The sequence below is a fragment of the Pseudorasbora parva genome, chromosome 15 (assembly GCF_024679245.1).
Source record: "Pseudorasbora parva isolate DD20220531a chromosome 15, ASM2467924v1, whole genome shotgun sequence".
Taxonomy (NCBI): Eukaryota; Metazoa; Chordata; class Actinopteri; order Cypriniformes; family Gobionidae; genus Pseudorasbora; species Pseudorasbora parva.
The window spans coordinates 37,465,866-37,487,832 of record NC_090186.1 but is presented as its reverse complement, the minus strand read 5'-3'; the positions used below and the strand labels follow the sequence as shown (position 1 = coordinate 37,487,832).

The window sequence follows — 21,967 nt, the reverse complement described above, 5'->3', positions numbered from 1 at the left end:
TATATTTCAAATAAGACATTTTTATTTTAAAATGAATAGACATTTCATTTCAACTTGGAAAAAAGAAATCAAAGAATCCTGAAAACAAAACAAAAATGATCATGTTTACCACAAAAATATTAAGCAGCACAACTGATTTAAACATTAATTATAAGGAGAAATGTTTCTTGAGCTGTGAATCCTCATATTAGAATGATTTCTGAAGGATCATGTGACACTGAAGACTGGAGTAATGATGCTGAAAATTCAGCTGTGCATCACAGGAGTAAATTACATTGTAAAAAAAATAAAATAATAAACATTTGAAATTGTAATGCTATTTCACAATATTACAGTTCTGTATTTTTGACCAAATAAATTCAGCCTTGGTGATCACAAGAGACTTTCAAAACACGTAAATGTGAAGAGAATTAGCTCAATTATGCAGTTTTATTTAGAGACCATTATGTAGAGACCATTGTTAGTTCCCAGCATGCTTTGCATTTGGCTGGAAATGGAGATTACTATTGAAATGAAGTGTTGTTTAATGTGTTTTTGAGTGAAGGGAAATATCTGTTAATGTTTAATGTTCAGTTATGTTTGACATTTGAAAGAATTTCTGTTATGTTGAAGTTTTGACTGTTTCCATTGTGTAGAAGAGTAGAGCTTATGGTTAGGTTGTGATTTAAATAACTGCATGTTTAATATAATATAGCATGTTGCTTTGTTCAATGAGCAATCGTTTTGCTAATGCCAATGCAGTAACACGTTTGATTCTACTTGTGCCAGCAGCAAACAGTCTATTAATTGTACAACATAACTCAAAGTGAAATATGAACATGCAGATCATTTCCATTCTCTAATTTATACCCTTTTTTAAATCAACTTAAATTAAAAAAGCACATTCCACAAATAATATGCAACTCATCATGGGCTATAGACTAAATCATTTAGGAAATTTTACTTAATTTATTCAGGTAGATTCCACAAAAAAATAAAAATAAAAATTTATAAAACATTTTTTTGAAGTAGATAGTGTGTAATATTTTTTTACAGAGTACAATTTAAGTCAATTACTGTTTGCTCGTCCCTAGTTTTACCTTCCAGTATTTTATTTACTATGCCAATGAACTGATAATTAATGTCTAGAGTCTAGAGTTTATTGAAACATAATTAATCACACTCCGTCTGACATGGTTGCCAAGTTGATTTCATAGTGTTATTTTGCAGACGGGCCGTGTTCTCCTCCTGTGATTAGAGCAGTCTTTATTGATTTTCAATGGCACGGTTCCAACTAAAAGCTGAAAACTTAACTCCGGCTTGGAAAAGGAAGCCACCAGTACGCCACGTCTCCTGACCAGCAGTTACTACCCCGACAGCAGATCCGCTCTGCACGGGTCTCTGTCTCCACACCAATTATGAAGATAAACTACTGCTGAGTAATGACACATAATAACAGCTTTTAAAAAAACGACACTCTCCACTTTATTTTTAAAGCCTAATTCTACGAAACAGACTGTGTAAGATATTCATATCATTAAAACAGTAAATTACCCACAATAGCTCTAGCCAGGAGAAACTGAGTACTAAAGTACTCTTAACGGTTCAATTTGGACGATGGTTTTATGTGAATGTTTTTCTATGGATGATGCAATTTCATAGCAAAGAATTCTACGCATATCTGTATAATTAATGAACAATCGTTTTGACTACAAGAGGATATTTTCTAGCATGTGGCAGTGAATTCTTAATAAAAAAAAATAATGAAGCAAAGGCCTCATTTTGCAGGCCAACGCGTGCAAACACCTCTGGGGTGTTGCTACCAAATGTCATCATTTTTTACACAACGCTGATCTGCCTCTGGCACTTCAGACCTCTGCGTATTACACGTACCCCAGGACTCCACAGTGCAGGTATTTGTGGAAGGAAATTGCGGTGCACAAATGTGAAAATGCATTCAGTGACATCTGACACCCAAACACGCCTTGTTAACAAATAATACCATCACTATCACTCAAATTACACTGCGATTGGCTGCTTTTCAAAGTCAAAGAACGAGCCCAAATGTTTGCAACCGTTTAAAGATGTTTTTCAGCATCTGGGCTTAAATTACAGCATATACTCTACCGTTCAGACATTTGGTGTTCAGAACGTTTTTAACGTCTTATGCTCACCAAGATTGCATTTATTTGATCAAAATTACAGTAAAAACAGCAATATTATAAAATATGATAAAACAATTATATTATATTTTCAAATGTAATTTATTCCTGTGATGCACAGCTGATTTTTCAGCATCAGTACTCATGTCAAAAGATCCTTCAGAAATCATTATGCTGAGTTGCTTCTTTCTTCTTATTATTATTATTAATGTTGGAACTGTTAAACTGCTTCATATTCTTGTGAAGATTGTGACAGCACATATTTGAAATATAAATATTTTGTAACATTATTAATGTGTTCACTGTCACTTTTGATTTATTTAAAGGTCCCGTTCTTCACGTGTTTTCGAAGCTTTGATTATGTTTACAGTGTGCAGTATAACATGAGTTCATGTTTCGCGTGTAAAAACACAGTATTTTTCACAGAATTGACTTATCTGTACAGCGCTGTTTCCTCTGTCCTAAAAACGGCCTGATGATTTCCTTGTTCTATGAAGTCCCTCCTTCAGAAATACATAACGAGTTCTGATTGGGCCAGCGCTTCCCGTGTTGTGATTGGACAGCAGCTTAGCGCACTTTGCCCGGAAAGGTCCCGCCTCTTACCATAACGAGGAGATGCAAACGCTGAATGCGCGCTCTTCTCCACGTGGGAGAGCAACAAGACCACGCCCCCTTTTTTGTGTGTTGGGCGGAGGGTTAGTCAACAAACGGTTCTAGTGACATCATTTTATCCCTGCACTTCCTGCTGTAGTCCAAACCAGACGTTTGCTGTAGGCTTTGAAAGGGAACTTCTCTTAAATAAAATATCTCGCTTGGCATTGAACTTTGAGCTTTATAATTTTACAGGTATTATTTATGCTCTAACAGCAACATTACACACTAACTAAAGTTTGAAAGATGGAATCACGAAGAACGGGACCTTTAACACGTTTACAAAAACAAAAAAAACGTAATGCTGCTGTCCGTAACTTTTTTTGTGTTCAAGATTTACAAAAAATTCTATAATGAGAATGTTCAACATGAATCCATTTTCCAAACCGTGTTTTTGTCTTACCCTGAATCATTATGGTACACTTATAATAAGTATTTATATTGGGACTATTTCAGGCCAGGCTGGTAGGTACCGCTGCGGAGGAGCACAGTCCCTCTGTGATCCGCCACAGACATAAACAGAGAGAAGTAGCTCTGGCTGCAATGTTCTTCCGCAAGATGCATGCAGTTCTGTTTATTAACCACTAGAGTGCAAAAAGTTACAGACTGCAGCTTTAAATAAAATCATCTCAGTGACCTCAAACTATGAGCCAAATTTTATAATTAAAGTATTACATAAATGACACTTAACAGATCAGAGTTAAAATAAATGCATAACAATAAAAGTTTGATCATTATTTTCATCTATATTCATGAACCACTGATCTGTTAAATTATATAATGTTTTTTAAAGGTAAATGATGTAACTTTTTTGTTTGTTTACTGTAGCCGAAAATGGACAAACTGGTCAACTCAGCGCTACTACTCTCTGCTGTCTCAGACGACGACATCTTTGTCCTGTGTTGGCCACCGTAGCTTCTCGAAAGGGAGGGGTGAGCGGTGGGCTGTTGCAAATCTCAACCCCAGCAATAAATGTCGCAAAACTTCACACATTTCACCTTTAAATAATAAGCCAGATCATTAATACTGTGTTTTTATTTTACCCTGATTCACTATGGTAAACATACAAGCGTTTATATTTTAAACCAGAGAGAACAGGAAATTGCTTAAATACGTCACTCTCCCATGCGTGTCTTATAATTTCTGTGAATAGAGAAAGTTGCACCGACTACTTTGATGCATATGTGGGAGTGGCATAGGCTTGTCGTCACATCGGGTGAGAAAGGTTGACATGGAACATGGTAAATATCGAAGGTTTAACGCACAAAAACTATTCTCGTCGCTTCATAAAATTATTGTAGAGCCAAAAGTAGTGAGATGGGCTTTGTAACGACGTCTTTAGTGCCTTTTAAGGGTCTTGAGAGAGGAAATGACATTGGTGTCAATGAAAGCCATTCTGACTCATCGGATTTCAACAAAAATATCTTCATTTGTGTTCCGAAGATGAACGGAGGTCTTACTGGTGTGGAACGGCATGAGGGTGATACATTAAAGACAGGTTTTTTTTTTTTTTTTTTGGGTGAACGAACCCTTTAAATATTGTAAAAGTGACAGAGAGATGGGTTTTTTATTACTCAACAGGTGAGTAATGTATTTTACTGAACAGATAAACTGCTATAATAAAGTACATTGTAAAACATTATCTATTGTGAAGGGTCATATTCATCCATCACGCAGAGCCGAAGCACAACCAAAAAAAAAAAAAAATGCTCTTCTGAAAAATGCATGCAGTTTTATTTTTAACTACTAGAAGGATCAAAAGTTACAAAGTGCACCTTTTAAAGACTACTGGAGGTATGAAGATATGACGATAGAGTTCTCTTTATCGGATGTTCAGTCTGGTCTGCCACCTGTCAGGTTGAAGACGTTTATTCTTGAAAGTGTCTGATGTACTTTGTCCCACACCAACCCGGTTTCAGAATGGTTGCAGTTTTGCATATTTCAGTTTTTCAGTGCCTTATTGGGCATGTGTTATATTGTCACACATTAGTTTTGCAGTCTTAGGAAACAAACAAACACAGACTGTGCCCCTAAGGGCAAGAGCACTCCTAAGCAAATGTTAGCGTAGAGCCCTTAGCTGTGCCAAACTAATTTGTTTTTCATTACACAGATGATTAAAGCATGTAACACAAATTTAGGAAAATGGAGGGAAAGGGAATGCCAGGTAAAAAAATACAAGAACATACAGGCTTGTTACTGAAATTTCCAAATACAGATTTAGCAGATCCTCTAATGATATTCCCTTTGTTGGCAGAATATAGACCAGTAGTTCTCAACTGGTTTGGCCATGGGACCTCACATTTTCTCATGGTCAGTAACATGAAAAATGGATTCTCAAAAATGGCTGACATAAACGCACAGTACGGTCCCACTTAACGGGGTGGTCGCATGCGATTTCACCAACTTTAGTCAGTGTGTAATGTTTCTGCTTGAGCATAAACAGTATCTGCAAAGTTACAGTGCTGAAAGTTCAATGCATTCAAGTTCAATGAAAGTTCACGGAGATATTGTCTTTTAAAGTTACAGCAGTTTATTGCCTACAAAAACGGTCGGTTTGGACTACAACGAGCTTCTTCCCGGGTTGGTGACATCATAAACCCTTGCTATTAACATAAACACTGCCCCAGATGTGACTTCTGCCCGCAATGGTAAGGGGCGTGGCGTTTCTGGACAACCAGTGCTTGGCACTTCAGCCAATAAAAATACATGAAACTACATTTGGCCATCTAACCAATCTAAGACCATTGCGTTTTTCAGAGGGATGGGCTTCATAGAAGCAGGAAGCAAACGAGCCGCTCAAAGGACAGTGGAGACAGCGGTGTGAAAAAAAAAAAAAAAGGATTAAGACGTTATGTTATAATGCGCCCCATAAACACAATCAAGCCTAGAAAAAAAACCACGGAACCACCCCTTTAAATTACACAATGTATCATGAATTAATATTCAGTTTTAGTTAATATAATAAAGTTAATAAGTTAGCATGAGCCAACAGAGTCATCAAAAATATAGATTTTTATATAATTTTATATATAATTTTCTACAGTGAGACTTTTTATTTTTATAACAAGGTAAGTCATGTGACCACACAATCCCCGAAAATATATGTTGAGCATTGGTTTATAGACTCTGATATATCATATTTTGCATTAAATTAAGCAAATGACTGTGTTTCACTTTTGTTAAGGTATGCAAACTTTCTTCAGAGTTTAACAGAAATTCAGATTGCGCTTACTGTAAATAATTTTATGAATATCGCTGGAACATTTTGGTAGCATTTCATGTCAATTTGTAGAAGTGGTCTTACCACACACCCATACACACTTATGCATACATATATACACAAGAATACAATTGTTTTATTGAAACCGTTTAATAAACAAGAAATTCTAAGTTAATTATTTGGCCGTCATGTTTATGACTAAGGCAACTTTATTTATATAGCACATTTCATACACAATGGCAATTCAAAGTGCTTTACATAGAAAGGAATTAAAATAGTGATCGCATATGCATAATAAATAAGAATATAACTAAGTTAGTAATAAAGACGTGCTTAATTCCTAAATTAATCTGTGGCTTTGAACAAATCAATTGAGTAAATTTTTCAATGACTCATTCAAAAGGCGCCACACACACAAGTTTTTGTTAAATTGTGGGCACTTTCCATAGGCGTAATGGATTTTACACCGTACAAACTGTACATTCTATCCCCTAAACCTACCCATCACAGGAAACATTGTGCATTTTACATTTTAAAACAAAAAAACAAAAACACAATTTAGTATGTTTATCAATCCATATACATTGTGGGGACCACTGGCTGGTCCTCACAATGTAGGTGATCTGATGTTTATATTACATTTGGTCCCCACAATGTAATATAAACAAGTAAACACACACACACACACACACACACACACACACACACACACACACACACACACACACACACACGGCTAAATAAGTAAATAAATAAACTGAAATAATATCTGTAACATAACACTGTTATGTAAGTTTTAGAAATTAGCTTGATTAGTGTACACATCTCTCCATAAATGGCACTGTCCTAAAAGGTAGTTCTTTCCCAGCTGTCTCTCTATGTAGGCCTTCATCCCAGCAGTAGGACACTTAATAATGAGCAGTAAGGGATACATAACAAATTATCTGCCAGAGCGCTGAGAAAATACCATTAGCCTGAATAATTAACTAGCGCTGGAGTGAAATACGAACTCCACCAAATGAACCAAAGCTCATGTATCCTTAGGCTGCTACAGAAGTTAGCCTTTGTGAAGTTATGTTTGACATCAGACCAGAGTCTCACAATGACACTCTCTCCATCTCTTGTTCACAACCTAACATTTCATTTATGTAGGCCAGAGGCCACATATGCATGCTATACATTACAGGCATCTATAAAGCTGTCGTAACCCCGCAAAACAGTGATATTGATCTGACAGGGTTGCGATGTTTAACTTTGCAGACAATAAAACAGCCAAGGCTTACAGGTAATGTTTTTGACTGCTCAAGCACCGAGCAACAGCAAAATGCCTTTAAAATTAGTCTAATCACATCAGGCACGTATCCCTAACAGCCCAAGTCTTCTGAATTGATTACCCAGAGTTTAAGCAACCGGGGGCACGGTGGCGACTCGGCCGTTTGTCATAATAAAATGGAGATTAGTAAAAAAACGTTTATACCATTCTTTACTCCATGACATCTGCTTAATGTAAAGCTCAATTAAACCATAGAACAATTTTCCGTAATCTTGTTCGATTTTTTTTCTCTGTAGTTGGGGGTGAGAGGAGAGGCCTAAAAAATGGATCAAACAGAGCTGTGGCTCTCGGAGGAGGGAGAGAGGAGAGCAATGTCTCATTGTCGGACTTTATGTTTTCTCCTTCTGTTTTTTTCCTCTCTTTTGGAAGAATAAAAGGCCTCAATCCCTCTCAAAAGCATCCATCAGTCATAAATACTCTTGTTATGTAACCTCTATGTATGCCTGTAATAGATGAGTAACTGAAAAAAAAGAAAATGAACAATTGTAAAATACCATTTAGAGGACATCAATTATCTGGAGAGGAAAATGACAGCAGAAAATCACGCAGCATGTGGCCCTATTCAAAGCGCCGCTATGAAGCTTACGTTTCCCACCAACATCGAACATCCCAGCGAGGCGCAGTCGTCAAGCAGATACTGTCTTGCCTATGAGATGAATACATTACTTGAAAGGCACATTTACCCACCTCAACAGAAACTTAGGTGTTGATTAACACGATAACTTTCTTGCGTGTTTCTCATTCAAGCGTGAATGCTTGTTCCATTGGTGTGAATCACTGTTGCATGTAAAAATACATCCTCGCCATCAGAGGGAAATAGACTTCACGTTTATTTCAAAAGAAAAAGTGCTTGTGCAAAACCTGCCATGATGCTAAAGCGGTTCTTAGTCGTTTATAGTGCGTTGCTATGTGGTTGCTAGGGTGTTCTGGGTGATTGATTACCGGTCCAAATCAAAGAGCCTTTAAAATGTTATTTAAGGCATTTCATCATTCGCTGGGTGAAAAATTACACATCTAAAAGAGAGTGCCACCCTATAAAGAACGAGTAATAGACTCTCTCCTTTAATCTCTTTATAGTCTCTCTGAAATAAACCTTTGGCTTCTGCATAATAACCTAAAAATGCTCTCAGCAGGTGATGTGCATCCAACAGTGATTGCCATGAAATTGTATCGTTCTATTGAAATTGTACATTTTTACAAGTGCTGCATTGATGGTGGTGATTTAGAAAAAAAAACAAAAAAAACCTGACTGTTATGCAAACCGAGTATACCAAACAAAAATATTAAATGGACTAGTTGATCACCTATTGCAAGTTGTCTTTGTAAAGAAACCCTTTTGGAACCAGTGTAGATGTCGTCAAGTCAAGCAGAAATCTGGCCTGACTGGGCAAGAATTAACACTTCATTGCTATTGCTAGTTGCTCCATCGCAGCTCATTTGCATACATTTTGTTACATTATCAACAAACACTAGCCTGACAAGCCAGACCCACATCAAGATGTTTGGTCTGGAAACTCACCATTGACGGCTCAATCCGAGGGGCGGGATAAACGGTTGTCTTTCAAACTCCCTCTGCACGCGATAGGATAGCGCTACAACAACCAGAGCAACGAAGGTGAAACAGAGCTTGTTGATAGATTAAACATTCACCGTATCCGGTCGGCTAAACTCCGAACACATCTTCCCTTTTTAAGAATGACTTCAGTGCCGTTCTTTGTTCTTTTCTCAGAGAAAAGCTTAACTCCAAGTCTTCCAGAATCACAGTCAAACTGATTTGAAAGACCGCTGCCGTTCGCCAGTTTCTGTGTTTACTAGAAGCACGCAAACGCAACTCGGCCGTCGTCATTATGGCCCCGCCCGCCGACTCTATAGCCTACACGATGGGATTGGGCCGTCCAGATTCTGAGGAATACAGCTCAGACGTGTATTGAGAGTTCCTAGACGACACTTGAGGGCAAATAAAATTTGCTGCCGCTAGGGTGCATCTAGATTTCTAGGCTAAACAAACACTGTTATCTAAAAAGAAATTCCTAAGTCTGAAAAAAAATTATAATGAGTAAAAAAAAGAGTAAAAAAACTAAAATGATGCCATCTAGTCACTGTAAGTGTGAATGGCCCTTAATATTCTGAGGCAGGAGTAATATTAATTGCGATGTTGGCAACACTTTATTTTGATGGTCTCTTTTGAACATTCTGATGACCAGAAGAACCTTTGCAACTACACGCCAACTAAATCTCATTAGATTAGACTGCCTGCTTAAAGGAGTAGATCACTTCAGAGTTAAAATTCCCTGAAAATTTACTCACCCACACATCCTCAAAGATGTTCATGTCTTTATTTCTTCAGTCAAGAAGATTCCATATTGTTTTGGAAAACATTCCAGGATTTTTCTCTATATAGTGCCTAGGTCACACATGACCTTTCAAACGTGATTACGAAATACGTAGCGCACTGCAGTGCAAATTTAGTAGTAAAAACTATTTGTGGTCAAAAAGGTTTGTCTTTTTTTATTTTTAGAAAATGACTGATCGTTTCGCTAGATAAGACACTCATTCCTCATCTGGGATCGTGCATAGCTCTTTGAAGCTTCATTGAAACATTGGACCTTCAAACCATTGTACCCCATTAAACTGCACTATATGGAGAAAAAACCTGGAATGTTTTCCTCAAAATGTTTTCCTTCATTTCTTTTGACTGAAGAAAGAAAGACATCTTAGATGACATGGGGTGAGTAAATTATCAGGACATTTTAATTCTGAAGTGAACTACTCCTTTAATATCTTGGTTGTTCAATACCAACATTTTTGCAAACGATTCTGACTCCTGGTTCTGTTAATCGTGTTGATTCCAAGAATCGATTCCCCAATGATGTTTTCAAATCTTGTTTATTTTTTTATTTTTAAGGATGTAGAAAGTATCCTTCACTAAAGCTTTATTTTTATAATGAAGATGCATTTCAATAACTCTGATTTTAAAGTATGGATGCCCCCTGATATGGCCCACTGTCCAACAGTAAATGCACTTAAAGGAAGTGTATGTAAGATTGTGGCCAAAACTGGTACTGCAGGTGTCTCCCCTCTCCCCCTCCCCCCTGACTCGAGGTTGCCAGATAGGATCCAGCAGGAACGTTTGTAGCTGCAGCTGTGGTAACTAGAGCAGAGCTGGCAACCCTGATGCCGAAACACTACTGTCTTCGTGATTGGTAGATCGGTGGAGGGTAAGCTAATCAAGACTGAGAATGTGAGCGCCCCGTGCTCAGACTTTGCCGTTCTCAGTAATAAATAAATGTTCGCTACGCTGTCAAAATAAAAGTCACAACAATAAGCGTGGCTTGAGTCACTTCAGAGTTCCTACTGGTGATGCAACCAGGAAAATTACCCTAGGGGAACATTTAGTTCTCGGGGAACCCCCCTGATGCCTAGTTAGATCTACCCAGTGTGAAAGTACCTATTTTTATTTTAAAATTAAAGAAGAAACCAATACCAATGTATATTTGACATTTGAGGATTAATGCTAAAGGCAATACAAGTTTTTTGGAAGAGTGTTTTCAGCAAAAATCTAAATAAAAAAATAAAAATATGACGTGCAGTTGCTTTAGACAATGGTATTAGGATATTCAAAGCATCATTCAAAGTAAATTGTGATAATCACATATAATAATCACAATTTCAAATGAATAATCAACAATTTATGATTTTTGTTCTACTCTTTCGCTCTTCTCTTGACCATGCAGAAAGCAGGATTCTTCAGTTTATTTCAAGCGAAGGAGGTTAAACCGAATTAAAGTGATGTCAGACAGGTGGCACTGTAAATTTGATTTTGGAATCCTTTATCTGCCTTTCAAGCTCTCATAAAAGGCACCAGGATGGAGTGCAGAATAGAGATAAGCAGTGGGAAAAAAATGAAAATGACCATGAAAAATATTTCACTGAGCAGAGGACGTTGAGAAACTCTTCAGCAACAGGGGTCAACAGTCACATGAACACAACTAGATGGGCTGATGACAAAAGCATAAAAGAAGAGGATGTGCAGGAAAGCAGACACATCCCCTTTCAAACTGCAGTGTGTGTGTGTCTGTGTGTGTGTGTGTGTGGAGATGGAAGAAAAAGTAAAAATAGAGAAATGCTTCAGGCTGCTTGACTTTAACCAAGGGGAACGTAAAAAAAAAAAAAAAAACGTAACGAAGGACTTATGTTTATGCATGAGAGGAAACTTTCCCCTCTTGAATAGTTAACAAAGAGCGAATGTGGAATTTGCTGGAATTCATGTCTGCAGGAGAAACCGTACGAGGGCAGGTACTGGATGATGGCTTGAGCGTTTGACACACTCCATGAGCTTAAAGAGCTGGATGTCCTTGGTAGCAAGTCGAGGCAAAGACTGTAGGGATGATCTAATGCAACATATGCCATACAACTGCATGGAGCCTTGGAGTCTAGGTGCGGAATTTATGAAAATCTTAAGGAAAAATCTGGGACCATCAATAATTCTGTTTCGGAGGTCTACAGACAATTACTAACTTCATGACTTGGGTTGTACTTGACATGCACTGTTAACTGTGGGACCTTATATAGACAGGTGTGGGCCTTTCCAAATCATGTCCATCAAATGAATTTACCGCAGGTGGACTTCAAAGTTGTAGAAACTTTTCAAGGATGATCAGTGGAAACATGATGCACCTGAGCTCAATTTTGAGTGTCATGGCAAAGGCTGTAAATACATGTGATATTTTTCATTTTTTATTTTTAATAAATTTCTAAGAAGCTTTCAAACAAACTTCTTTCACATTATCATTATGGGATATTGTCGGTAGAAAAAGTATTTTTTTCAATTCATCTTTTAGAGTTAAGAGATAAAAAGTTGCAATCAAGCTTTAAACCACTGTAATAGTCTTTCAAAGCGGATATGTGAACAAAGGGAACAGCTGCATCAAGAACCAAGGAGCAAATAATGACACTTTTACTGCTGGTTTAATTTCAAGCACGCTGGGAGTCGCGTCATCCTACAGTCAATTGAACAAATGCTTTGTGAGTTTCTAAGCAGCACTACGCATTAACATTTCGATTTTATGTGACAATTAGAGGTTACACATTATAACCGTTCACACCGAGCGAATGTTACGCACAGGCAGTCGATAGCTTTTAAGCAAATGTGTGCACCGACAAGCAGAAGCTGGAAAGTCATCCATAGAGACCCTCAGTCTTGCTCTAGCCAAATCTGGGTCAAGGTTGTCTGTAAAAATGAGGCCTCTTCTGTCTTCTCTCGCCTTTAATTTTCTGCCTGGAACACTGGGGACTCACAGCAGACAGACAGCATAATAATAAAGCCCATATAAGTCATACAAATTCAAATTTCTGTTGGCTTGAGGCTTCTTGCTACTGCAAGTGGGTCAATACTCACATTGGTGGGTGCATAAAGTTATCTGACAACTGTCCAAACATACTGTGTTTTAATTTAGATTTGAGCTGTTTATCACACCTCTTCCTAATAAGTGGATTTCATAATCACTCTGCATTGCTTCGCTCTCTTCGATAATATCTCTATATTTGCTCAATTAAACAGATTCAGAAGAGAATATGAATTCACAGCACATAAACTCACAATCGCTGTGATTCATGCTCTCATTAGACACTGAATATGATTATGATCTCCTCTCCAGAGCTTTCAACTCACAAGAACACAAGGCTAAATCAAGGATGATCGCACCGCCGAGGACCCCTCGGAACAAACAACAGCTCGTCACCGACTGTTTAAAAGCCCCAGCTACCCAATCTTTCACCTCTTTATGGCTGAGGTTTTCCAATTATCTTGAATTTGATATCATTACTGACTATTCTAGCATTTCTATACTGGCAACTGAAAATACACAGATGACTACTTCTACTACACAAACTGAGTTTTAATCGAAAAAAAAAACTAAAGCTTATGTAGAGGAGTTTGGGGTCTAGAAATAAAAAATAAAATCGGTGATCTGAAGATTTTCAGTAGCTGTGCTACTGTTGTTTTTCTAAAGCAAAATTGGGGAAAGACAGCATTACATATATACACAAGTATATATATATATATATATATATATATATATATATATATATATATATATATATATATATATATATATATATATATATATATATATATATATATATATATATATATATATATATATATATATATATAAAATAATTAATACTAGAAAACGGCACTATGAATATATTTAGATAGAATTATAATTTTTTTTTTTTAAATACACATATGCATTTGTTAATTAGAAATAAATATTAAATGAATTTACATTTAAGAAAATAAAATTGAATACTTTCTGTACCCACTGTATATTATACAGACCCCCTTACATTTTGTTATATTGCAGCCATTTGCTAAAATCACTTAAGTTAATTTTTTTTTCTCATTGTACACACATCACCCCATATTGACATAAAAACACAGAATTGTTGACATTAAGTTTCATTTGCTGCAGTTCGCACGTCAGCTTAAGAAATATGAGCAACACCAATTATGTGATGATTGCATCACACTTCGCACTGAGAATGTGACGATCAGGTGCGGATGGATGGTTTGTTTTTAACAGGGGATTCGGTGCGTTAGTGCTGATCCGCATATCTCTAGTATGCCCATATCTAATCTTTTTTTTTTTTTTTATTACCTTCCTGTCCAATATTTTTTGCTTCATGCAAAAGCCACAACGCCTTCAGAAGACAGTAAAGGCTTATGGCATGTCCGAGCTGACGCTGAAACTTAGTAAGTTGCACAACATAAATGCAATGTTTAGGCATTATTGTTATTTATATGACTATTATTTTGGTTAATTGGTTGTAGGTTTAGTTTTAGAGTGTACTTTACCTTTTTAAAGTAATTTGAAATTACTTAGTTTTTTATATTTTATATATGGCAATTGAATGCATTAAAATGGTTTAGTTTCACAGTTATTATTAATGTATGTAATCTCAGCAATAAAACAAAAATTTTCTAAAAAGAAAAAATAGATGTTAATTTTAAGATGCCTGTCTTATTTTCTCTTATATATTTAGTATTGCTCTTTAATAAAGAAAAAAGTAATTATTATCGGATTACTCTATGAAATAATCGGTAGAATACTCGATTATAGGGCTGAACGATATTCTGTTTTAACATCGACATTGCGATGTGCGCGTGAGCGATAGTCACATCGCCGGAACATGCGATGTGAAGGGTAGTAGCCCATGGTGTATTAAGAGAACGGTAGCACACAGTAGACAATAGTTTGTTGCTGGAGTGACATGTACGCTCCATGTGCCTGCACAGTGATTGGTTCGCTGTGCCGCTGCTCACCGCTCACGGCCAAATATTCACTGCTAAAATGCGCAAAGAAGAGGATCCGCTGCAAAAAAAAAAGAAGGAAAAAAAAGGTTTTGTACCAGAAATCATCTTTTCAGGACTATTTTGGCTACAAAAAGGAGGATTTTGACCAAAAAGAGCTACTTTACATGGAGTGTAAGAAATGTGTCCACAAAACAAGAAAACACCACCAATTTGTCTGATCACTTAAACGGCACGACAAAGCTCTTTACGATGAATACAAAGCAGAGCTCGACATTAACGCTTGTCCGGGACAAGTGGATTTTTTGAAGGGACAAGTGAAAGAGAATTTTACTTGCCTGACGGACAAGAGCTAGCCTGGATGCCAGCCGAACTCAGCCCCGCCCACAAAGGTTTTTAGGTAGGGCGGTTCGGTCTGGCCTCGATCCATAGAGGAGTAATTATCGCCGAACAGAAACTGTTCGGACCAATGAAATCATCAGGGCGGGCTTTAGACGATGACGGACAGATGATTATATTTGGATTATATTTGTTTGAATCCTAAACGAAGAGCTTGTTTGTATATGCATTCACCTTCACAATTTCTCTCAGAAATGATGATCATGTTGGGTAAGTACTCTGTGTATCATTAAATTATGTAATTTTTTTACAATACTGGCAAAGATTGTGCATTCCAGCCTGATTTCAGCGCGCGTGTGGACAGGGTCGCCAAGTTTTTACAACAAAACCCACCAACTACTAGCCCTAAACAATAACTTCTCGGGGGGGTTGTCTGGGGGAAAAATGGCGTTTGGGGGGTAAAATGTGTGTTATTTTGGCAAGGTTGCCTGCTAAAATTCGCACTCATGGGTCTATATATCACAAGTCGCTTCAACCCGCAGACATAGAAAACAACCTGCGAAAAAAAAAAGCGGACTTGGCAACACAGTGCTGTTGAGCTCTGTTGATATTTGACAATGCGTCTCTTCGTTGCTCTGATTGGTTGTAGGTCTATCCAATTGATGTCTTTCCTGGTTTGGTTGAAACACGCCTCATAATCACAGCCCAATGGAGCAGTTTCAGTCTCACGCTCGTGCAGCCTCTCGAGGAGAAATTACAACACGTGAGCGTTTTTTCCTGAATACCATCACGACTGAAAATGACACTGATTTCATATGACAGTTTCATAAACAATTAATTAACATTCACTTAAAGTCACTTACATTTTAGATGCAATATTTAGTGTTTTTGTTCTCTTTCAGCAGCGAAAATCGTTCACAGCAGACCCGTAAAGCGTCTCACTCACAGCAACAAGTGTGTTACTAACGATTACCCGATTACTCGATTATTAAAAGATTCAGCACTTGAATGAATTGTTTGAATGAACGACTCAGTGACTCACTCATTAAGACGGTCACCTGCTGCCACCTACTGGAGGTTTAATTTCATGTTTACACATACTTTCCAACATTTCTTTTTGTCACTTGTAATGAAGCTTGCTTGTTAGTGAAATTATTAATATCATGGAATGGTAATTATTTACTTTAGCCTGGATTGATGGCTCTTAATATCGCAATATATATCGTTGGGGAAACAATTTTTTTTGCAATGTAATTTTTTCCCAATATCGTGCAGGCCAACTCGATTACTAAAAAAAAAAATCGATAGCTGCAGCCCTAAATGTAATACAAATATTAAAAATCAAACTTAAAATGAATGAATTAAGGGAATAAATACACAGGAACAAGCATGTGATCACAAACAGGTTTGAGTTCAATGATACTTTTGAACCGAGTTCCCCATGACCCCTCTCTCTCCACTGTCCTGTCATATCCAGCCATTAAAAGCCAGAAAATCATTTTGCAAAATAAAAGATTGCCTTTCTTTGAAATGCCTTCAACTGTGAAGATTTTATGAAAATGCATTAGGATACTTCTGCACATTAGATGAATACACTTACATTAGCACCTACAGCCTGAAAAGGGTCTGCGACATGAATTACAGGCATACCGAGGCACCACAGGTGCCTCGAGCCAAAGCGAACAATAGTGCGGAAGCGAACAGCATTAGCGATGTGGACTAACGATGTAGGTAACCCACATGAAGGGAGGAAAGCGCCTTCGCTAGAGGTGATAGGAGCACTTGTGCTAAGTGCAGATATGGTGGAAAGCTATATTTACTGACAGGAACTAAAAACCATTTGTCCTGTAGCTGTGTTATTAGCTGCTCCTTGTTATAAAATGGTAAATGCTCGGCCGCTCCATTTAGAGCATTTGTCAGAGCACTTCACTCCAGTTCTACAGCAGTTTAAACAAGGAAACACACCCTTAGACACTCAAGCTAATAGGAAAAGCTTTGATAAACATTGAAGTATGATTCTGTTCTCCGCCATGTGCCGCCCCCTCATTTTGCATTTTCCTCGCCAGCGGTGCCTGACTGCAAAACAGACAAGCGTTAGGTAGTATGTCAGTCGAGGGATAACTCATCCAATCAAATTCGCTGACAGTTTGTCTTTCTCAGGATCTTTGCATTGACTTCCTGCTTGTCTATACGATTGAAGAGTTCAGGTGGCCAGACGTCCATTACAGACCAGGACATCTGGGAGCCTTGACCCTGGTATAGGCGTATGAAACGGGCGTGGGCGGAATAACTAAATCATTTATATTGTGTCATTTATTTATTACGGTCAAGGTCTATTATTTTATTCATTTTTTTGGGAGGGAAAGTGATGGATGCAAGCCAAAAGACAAGATTAATAAATAGAATAATTTCAGCATCAGTGCAAATGCTTAATGTTATATACCGGAATTCCTCAAATAAAGGCCGGGGCCTTTATTTACCTAAACTAAAGAAGGGAAGAAAGCTTTTATTAGGGGCAGGCCTGTATTTCTAATTCCATCCGTTTCAAAAATAATTGCTTTAAATACACCATTTTAAATTAATAGAGAATAAAAGCGATAGTGTTCCAGTGGAAGATATCATTGATTTTTTTAAGAAAGAAACATGCAAAAATTTGCAATAACAGCCAGAAAGGCAACAAAGCAATGCCGGTCAGAATGACTGTAGCATAATCGGTAACCACCATTGAGACTGTTTAAAAAATGTAAAATATTTCTATATAGGTTTCATGTGAGGTTATTTTAGCCTACTGACTCGACAATATAGTGCTTTTTATATTGGTTGCACGCGAGTGGAAAAAAAGTTTCCTTCCACTTAAAGGGATACTCCCTTTGTTATTCCCTTAACTAAAACGAGTTGCACTAATAGTTGAATGATCAAGTGACAAAATAAAATGTGGCGCTTTTCTAAGCGGATTAAAAAGAAGAACAATAAGGTATGGCGGAATAGCACTTCTGAGAGTACTTCGACTCGCAGTAAAAAGTCCCGGCTGAAACATCACCCCTTTTTGACAGAAATGAGAGAGGGAGGGGGAGATTTGAGGGACAACAGTGAACAACATCAATGAGAACAAACATTTGTTTACGTTGCTAAGAGTGGTTGCTAAGGGTGTTGTACAGTGATACACAGAACCGTTGGGTGAAGAGGTTATAGCGGTGTTTTATCATGAATAAAACACGGCTATTAACCAGAATCAAGGGCTGGAACTAACCGTTTTATAAAGTCAAATCACCCAGCCTTAGTATGAAATGAAAGTATTACACAAATTAAACCTACACAACCATAGTACAAACACATACACGTCAGCCTTTAAATGTAGTTATGATAAAAACCTCACATATACTGCCAAAACCTGCCGTTGATTATGAAATGACCCGCATAAAAATAAATATATTTCCCCATGTCTGACTTAGACTATTGTTATATAGTAACACACTCTCTCTCTCTGCACTAGACACTTTCTACAATCATACAAAAATGTTTGTTTACATGTTCATGCAATGAAAATCATATTGCACTGTTCGCTAGCCAGCTGCTTGTTTTACAATTTTTGTTTTGAACATGTACCTTTTGAACATGTAGTGTTTATGTAAAAGTATTTGTATATTTTTATGTAAATATTTTCTAAGGTATATTTATAGTTAGACTCTCTCAGTAGGTTAGTTGTGTATAGGTTTAAACCGTCTGTATTTATGTAGCACCATGGTCCTACGAGGCACGACATTTCATCCACTGCATGTCACCACGTAGAGGAATGACAATAAAGCTCAACTTGACTTGATAATCCACAAAAGCTAAAACTATTGATTGGATATAGATCTAAAAGAAACATGTTTTTAGCATTTTGTCAATTACCACTGAGATTAATTTTGATTTGTCTATCATTTAGTAAAACCAAACAAAAATCACATTTACAGGGCAAGAAATATGTAGTAAAATATAGATTTTTTAAATTTATTTTTAATTACAGATATAAATGTTAAAACGAGAGTAACAGAATCTGGTTAGCAGTGTTGCTATTGTTAACTTAAACTATACACATCATTTTTGTTCACTGAAATAAAGATTAAATAAAATAAAATATTAGATCAAATAAATGTAAACTTCAATGAAACTTCAACAAAACTTTGAACCAAACTTGATTTGACTACAAATGAGCATTCATTTTATGGATCATACCAACTGACATTTCTGAGACAAGCTAGCTGAAATTTGCCAAATATTACAGAACTGCACAAAATGGCTTCTGCAGCAAAATAATCCCACCAGACTGTTTATTCATTATCATATCTTGGAGGACCGGGTACACAGGTGATGAAGAGCCGCTGCTGGGTTTGAGGAATTAGATACAGCGCTTGCAACTTAATAAGACACGCAGTGCAGAGATCTGACCTGCTTGGCTGAAGAAAGCCTAGGGAGTTCATGCGGAAATGTGTTTGTTTGTGCGTCACTGACCTCTTTAGGTTGAGGAGAGCCCAAGGGACGCCAGTCGGGGTCTTAAAAGCCGGCAACAGCTTCTCTCCTAGTTCAACAGCTTTTTTCCTGAACACCTGAAGTGAAAGAAAGACAAACAGACACACAGAGGTTAGTCTAACCTTACCCATACAAAGCAACAGCAGAGCCGTGTAACCTCTGGCTGCCCCTGCCTTTCCATAAACTCGCCATATTTATTTTATCACTCATATTTGCATGATACACAGAGTCAGCCGAGAGAAAGAGAGGCATTGATATTCTGCGGAGAGCAGGATTCAGGAGACGGCTGATAACAGCAGATAAGACGAGGGCACGCGGCCCGCTGTAAACCTGCTGCCTGCCTGTCATCTTCTGTCTGCAACCTGGCCCTTCATTCTACTCCTCTGACATTTCAAACCATCAGGGATGCTACGAATCCCTCGACCAGCAAATATGCTGCATATCCGTCTGCTGCTGAGATGGTATCGTGCCGAGCCAAAGCACACTGATCTGGCTTTAGTGGTTTATACAGTATTTTGATAATTTGGGGCCATATACAACTATTTTATCCTTCAAAAATGTGGGGACAGTAATAATTATTACGTTTATTTTTTTGTGATGGAAACTAATACTTTTATTCAGCACAAAATTGGTTGAAATATTTATTTCCCACAAAAATATTAAGCAGCAGAACTGTTTTCAACATAATAATAAGACCTGCTTAAGAACAAACACATTAAATTAAACATTTGAGTAACATTTGAGTATAACTTAATCATTTAAGTTATATTAAATTGTAATAATATTTTATAACATTACTATTTTTGACCCCAACCTCAAACTTTTCATCGGTAGTGTACATATTTAAATAAAATCAATTGAAATAAAAACACACAAATTATAAACTCCTTATTGCTTTAATTTTTAGATATTTTTACAGGCTATGGCGAGCAAAAAATGTGATATTTGTGTCGGAAAAATATACGTTTGTATTCTTCATCAAAAGCTGTGTATAAAAACTAAGCACATAATGATAACTACAATGACGTTTAAACCATAGACTGTAAAAAAATATGGACGTAGTGTCCGTGACATCACCCATAGGATTCCGATAAGCCGTTCTGAAGCTTAAAGTAGGGGTGAGCTGGGCGTTGCCATCTTGTGAGCGAGTCATCGCGTGTCACTCCCGGATAACAGAAGATGGGCAAAAAGGCGGGATGTGCGCGGAGCTGAGGTGACGCAATAACTACAGACAGCAGATAAATGGCTATCCACTTGTAACCACGCCCTTAATTATGCAGAACTTTAAGGCTTTATATAACGTAAACGAATGAGTTATAAAAAAAATTCACCCCCCTCACAGTTGTCATCAAGATCAAAATTAGCCTTATAAGCCAAAACCACAATTTGTACCTGGCTGTAAACATGTTTTTTTCTGCTGTAAAGTTGAGAATTTTAACATGGGGCTCAATGAGATTCTGCCCCCTTCTGGAGCCTGTCCCTAGAGGCCAGTTGAGGAATTGCAGTTTACATTACTTCCGTATTGGTTTCAAGAGAGATCGCGGGAGGTTGCCGCTTGGTTTAAACACATGACAAACTATCAAATTATTAATATTCCTTAAGTATTTTTTAAAAGACTGTCAAATAATGCTCAATTTCAATAAAACATTTGATAAAATGTTAAAGGTTTAGTTCAGTCAAATGAAATCTAGCCCATGATTTACCCAGCCTCAAGTCGGAAAATCGACAGAGTTATTTTAAAAATGTCCTGGTTCTTCAAAGCTTTATAATGGTTAAAATGGTTATGTTGTTTTTGAAGTCCATAAAAGTGCATCTATCCATCATGTAACTGCTTAAGTGTGGGTTAATAAAGGCCTTCTGAAGAGAAATGGCGCATTTGTGTAAAATAAATAAATAAATACATATTTAAAACCTTACAGACTAAAATAACTAGCTTACGGCAGTCAGCGGTGTACGAGTCGATGTGCTAAAAGAGGAACCCTTGACGCATACGTTAAGGTGAACGACAAGCGCAGAGGATAGGGCAAACCAAAACGTGGCGTCTGGGGTCACTCTTTTAGCGCAAGTCGACTCGTGTCTTAAATTTATTCGTCTGAAAGAAGAAGGTCATATACACTTCGGATGACTTAAGAGCTAATTTTCATTTTTTGGGGGGTGAACTAACCATTTAACAAGCTAGACAGCATTATATCAGCAATATAGTTAACGTAAATCAGCATAATTTGTCAACAAATGTTCGGTTTGTTACAGTAATCCTATTCTTTTAATGACGATTTCCACTGATCCATACCTTAAGATCCACTTATAAATGTTTCTTGTATTAAAAGGTTAGTTTTGCAGCCTTCTTTCTGACTACTGGCTATTTTTTGCAACTGCACCTTTAAGACTTCTATTTAAATGACCAGCTTTCCATTTTTCATTTAAGCAAATATTTATGGTATTTGTTGCAGGGTTGA

At 37.2% G+C, this 21,967-nt stretch overlaps 1 protein-coding gene across 1 annotated transcript in view; it reads right to left on the bottom strand.

Annotated features, from left to right (window-relative positions):
• The window catches only part of man1a1 (mannosidase, alpha, class 1A, member 1), a 162,197-nt gene that overhangs the window by 32,067 nt on the left and 108,163 nt on the right, over positions 1-21,967 (bottom strand). The window contains exon 5 of the mRNA XM_067417967.1: positions 19,494-19,588. Coding sequence (XP_067274068.1) covers positions 19,494-19,588 — 95 coding nt within the window. The remainder of the gene's footprint in view (positions 1-19,493; positions 19,589-21,967) is intronic.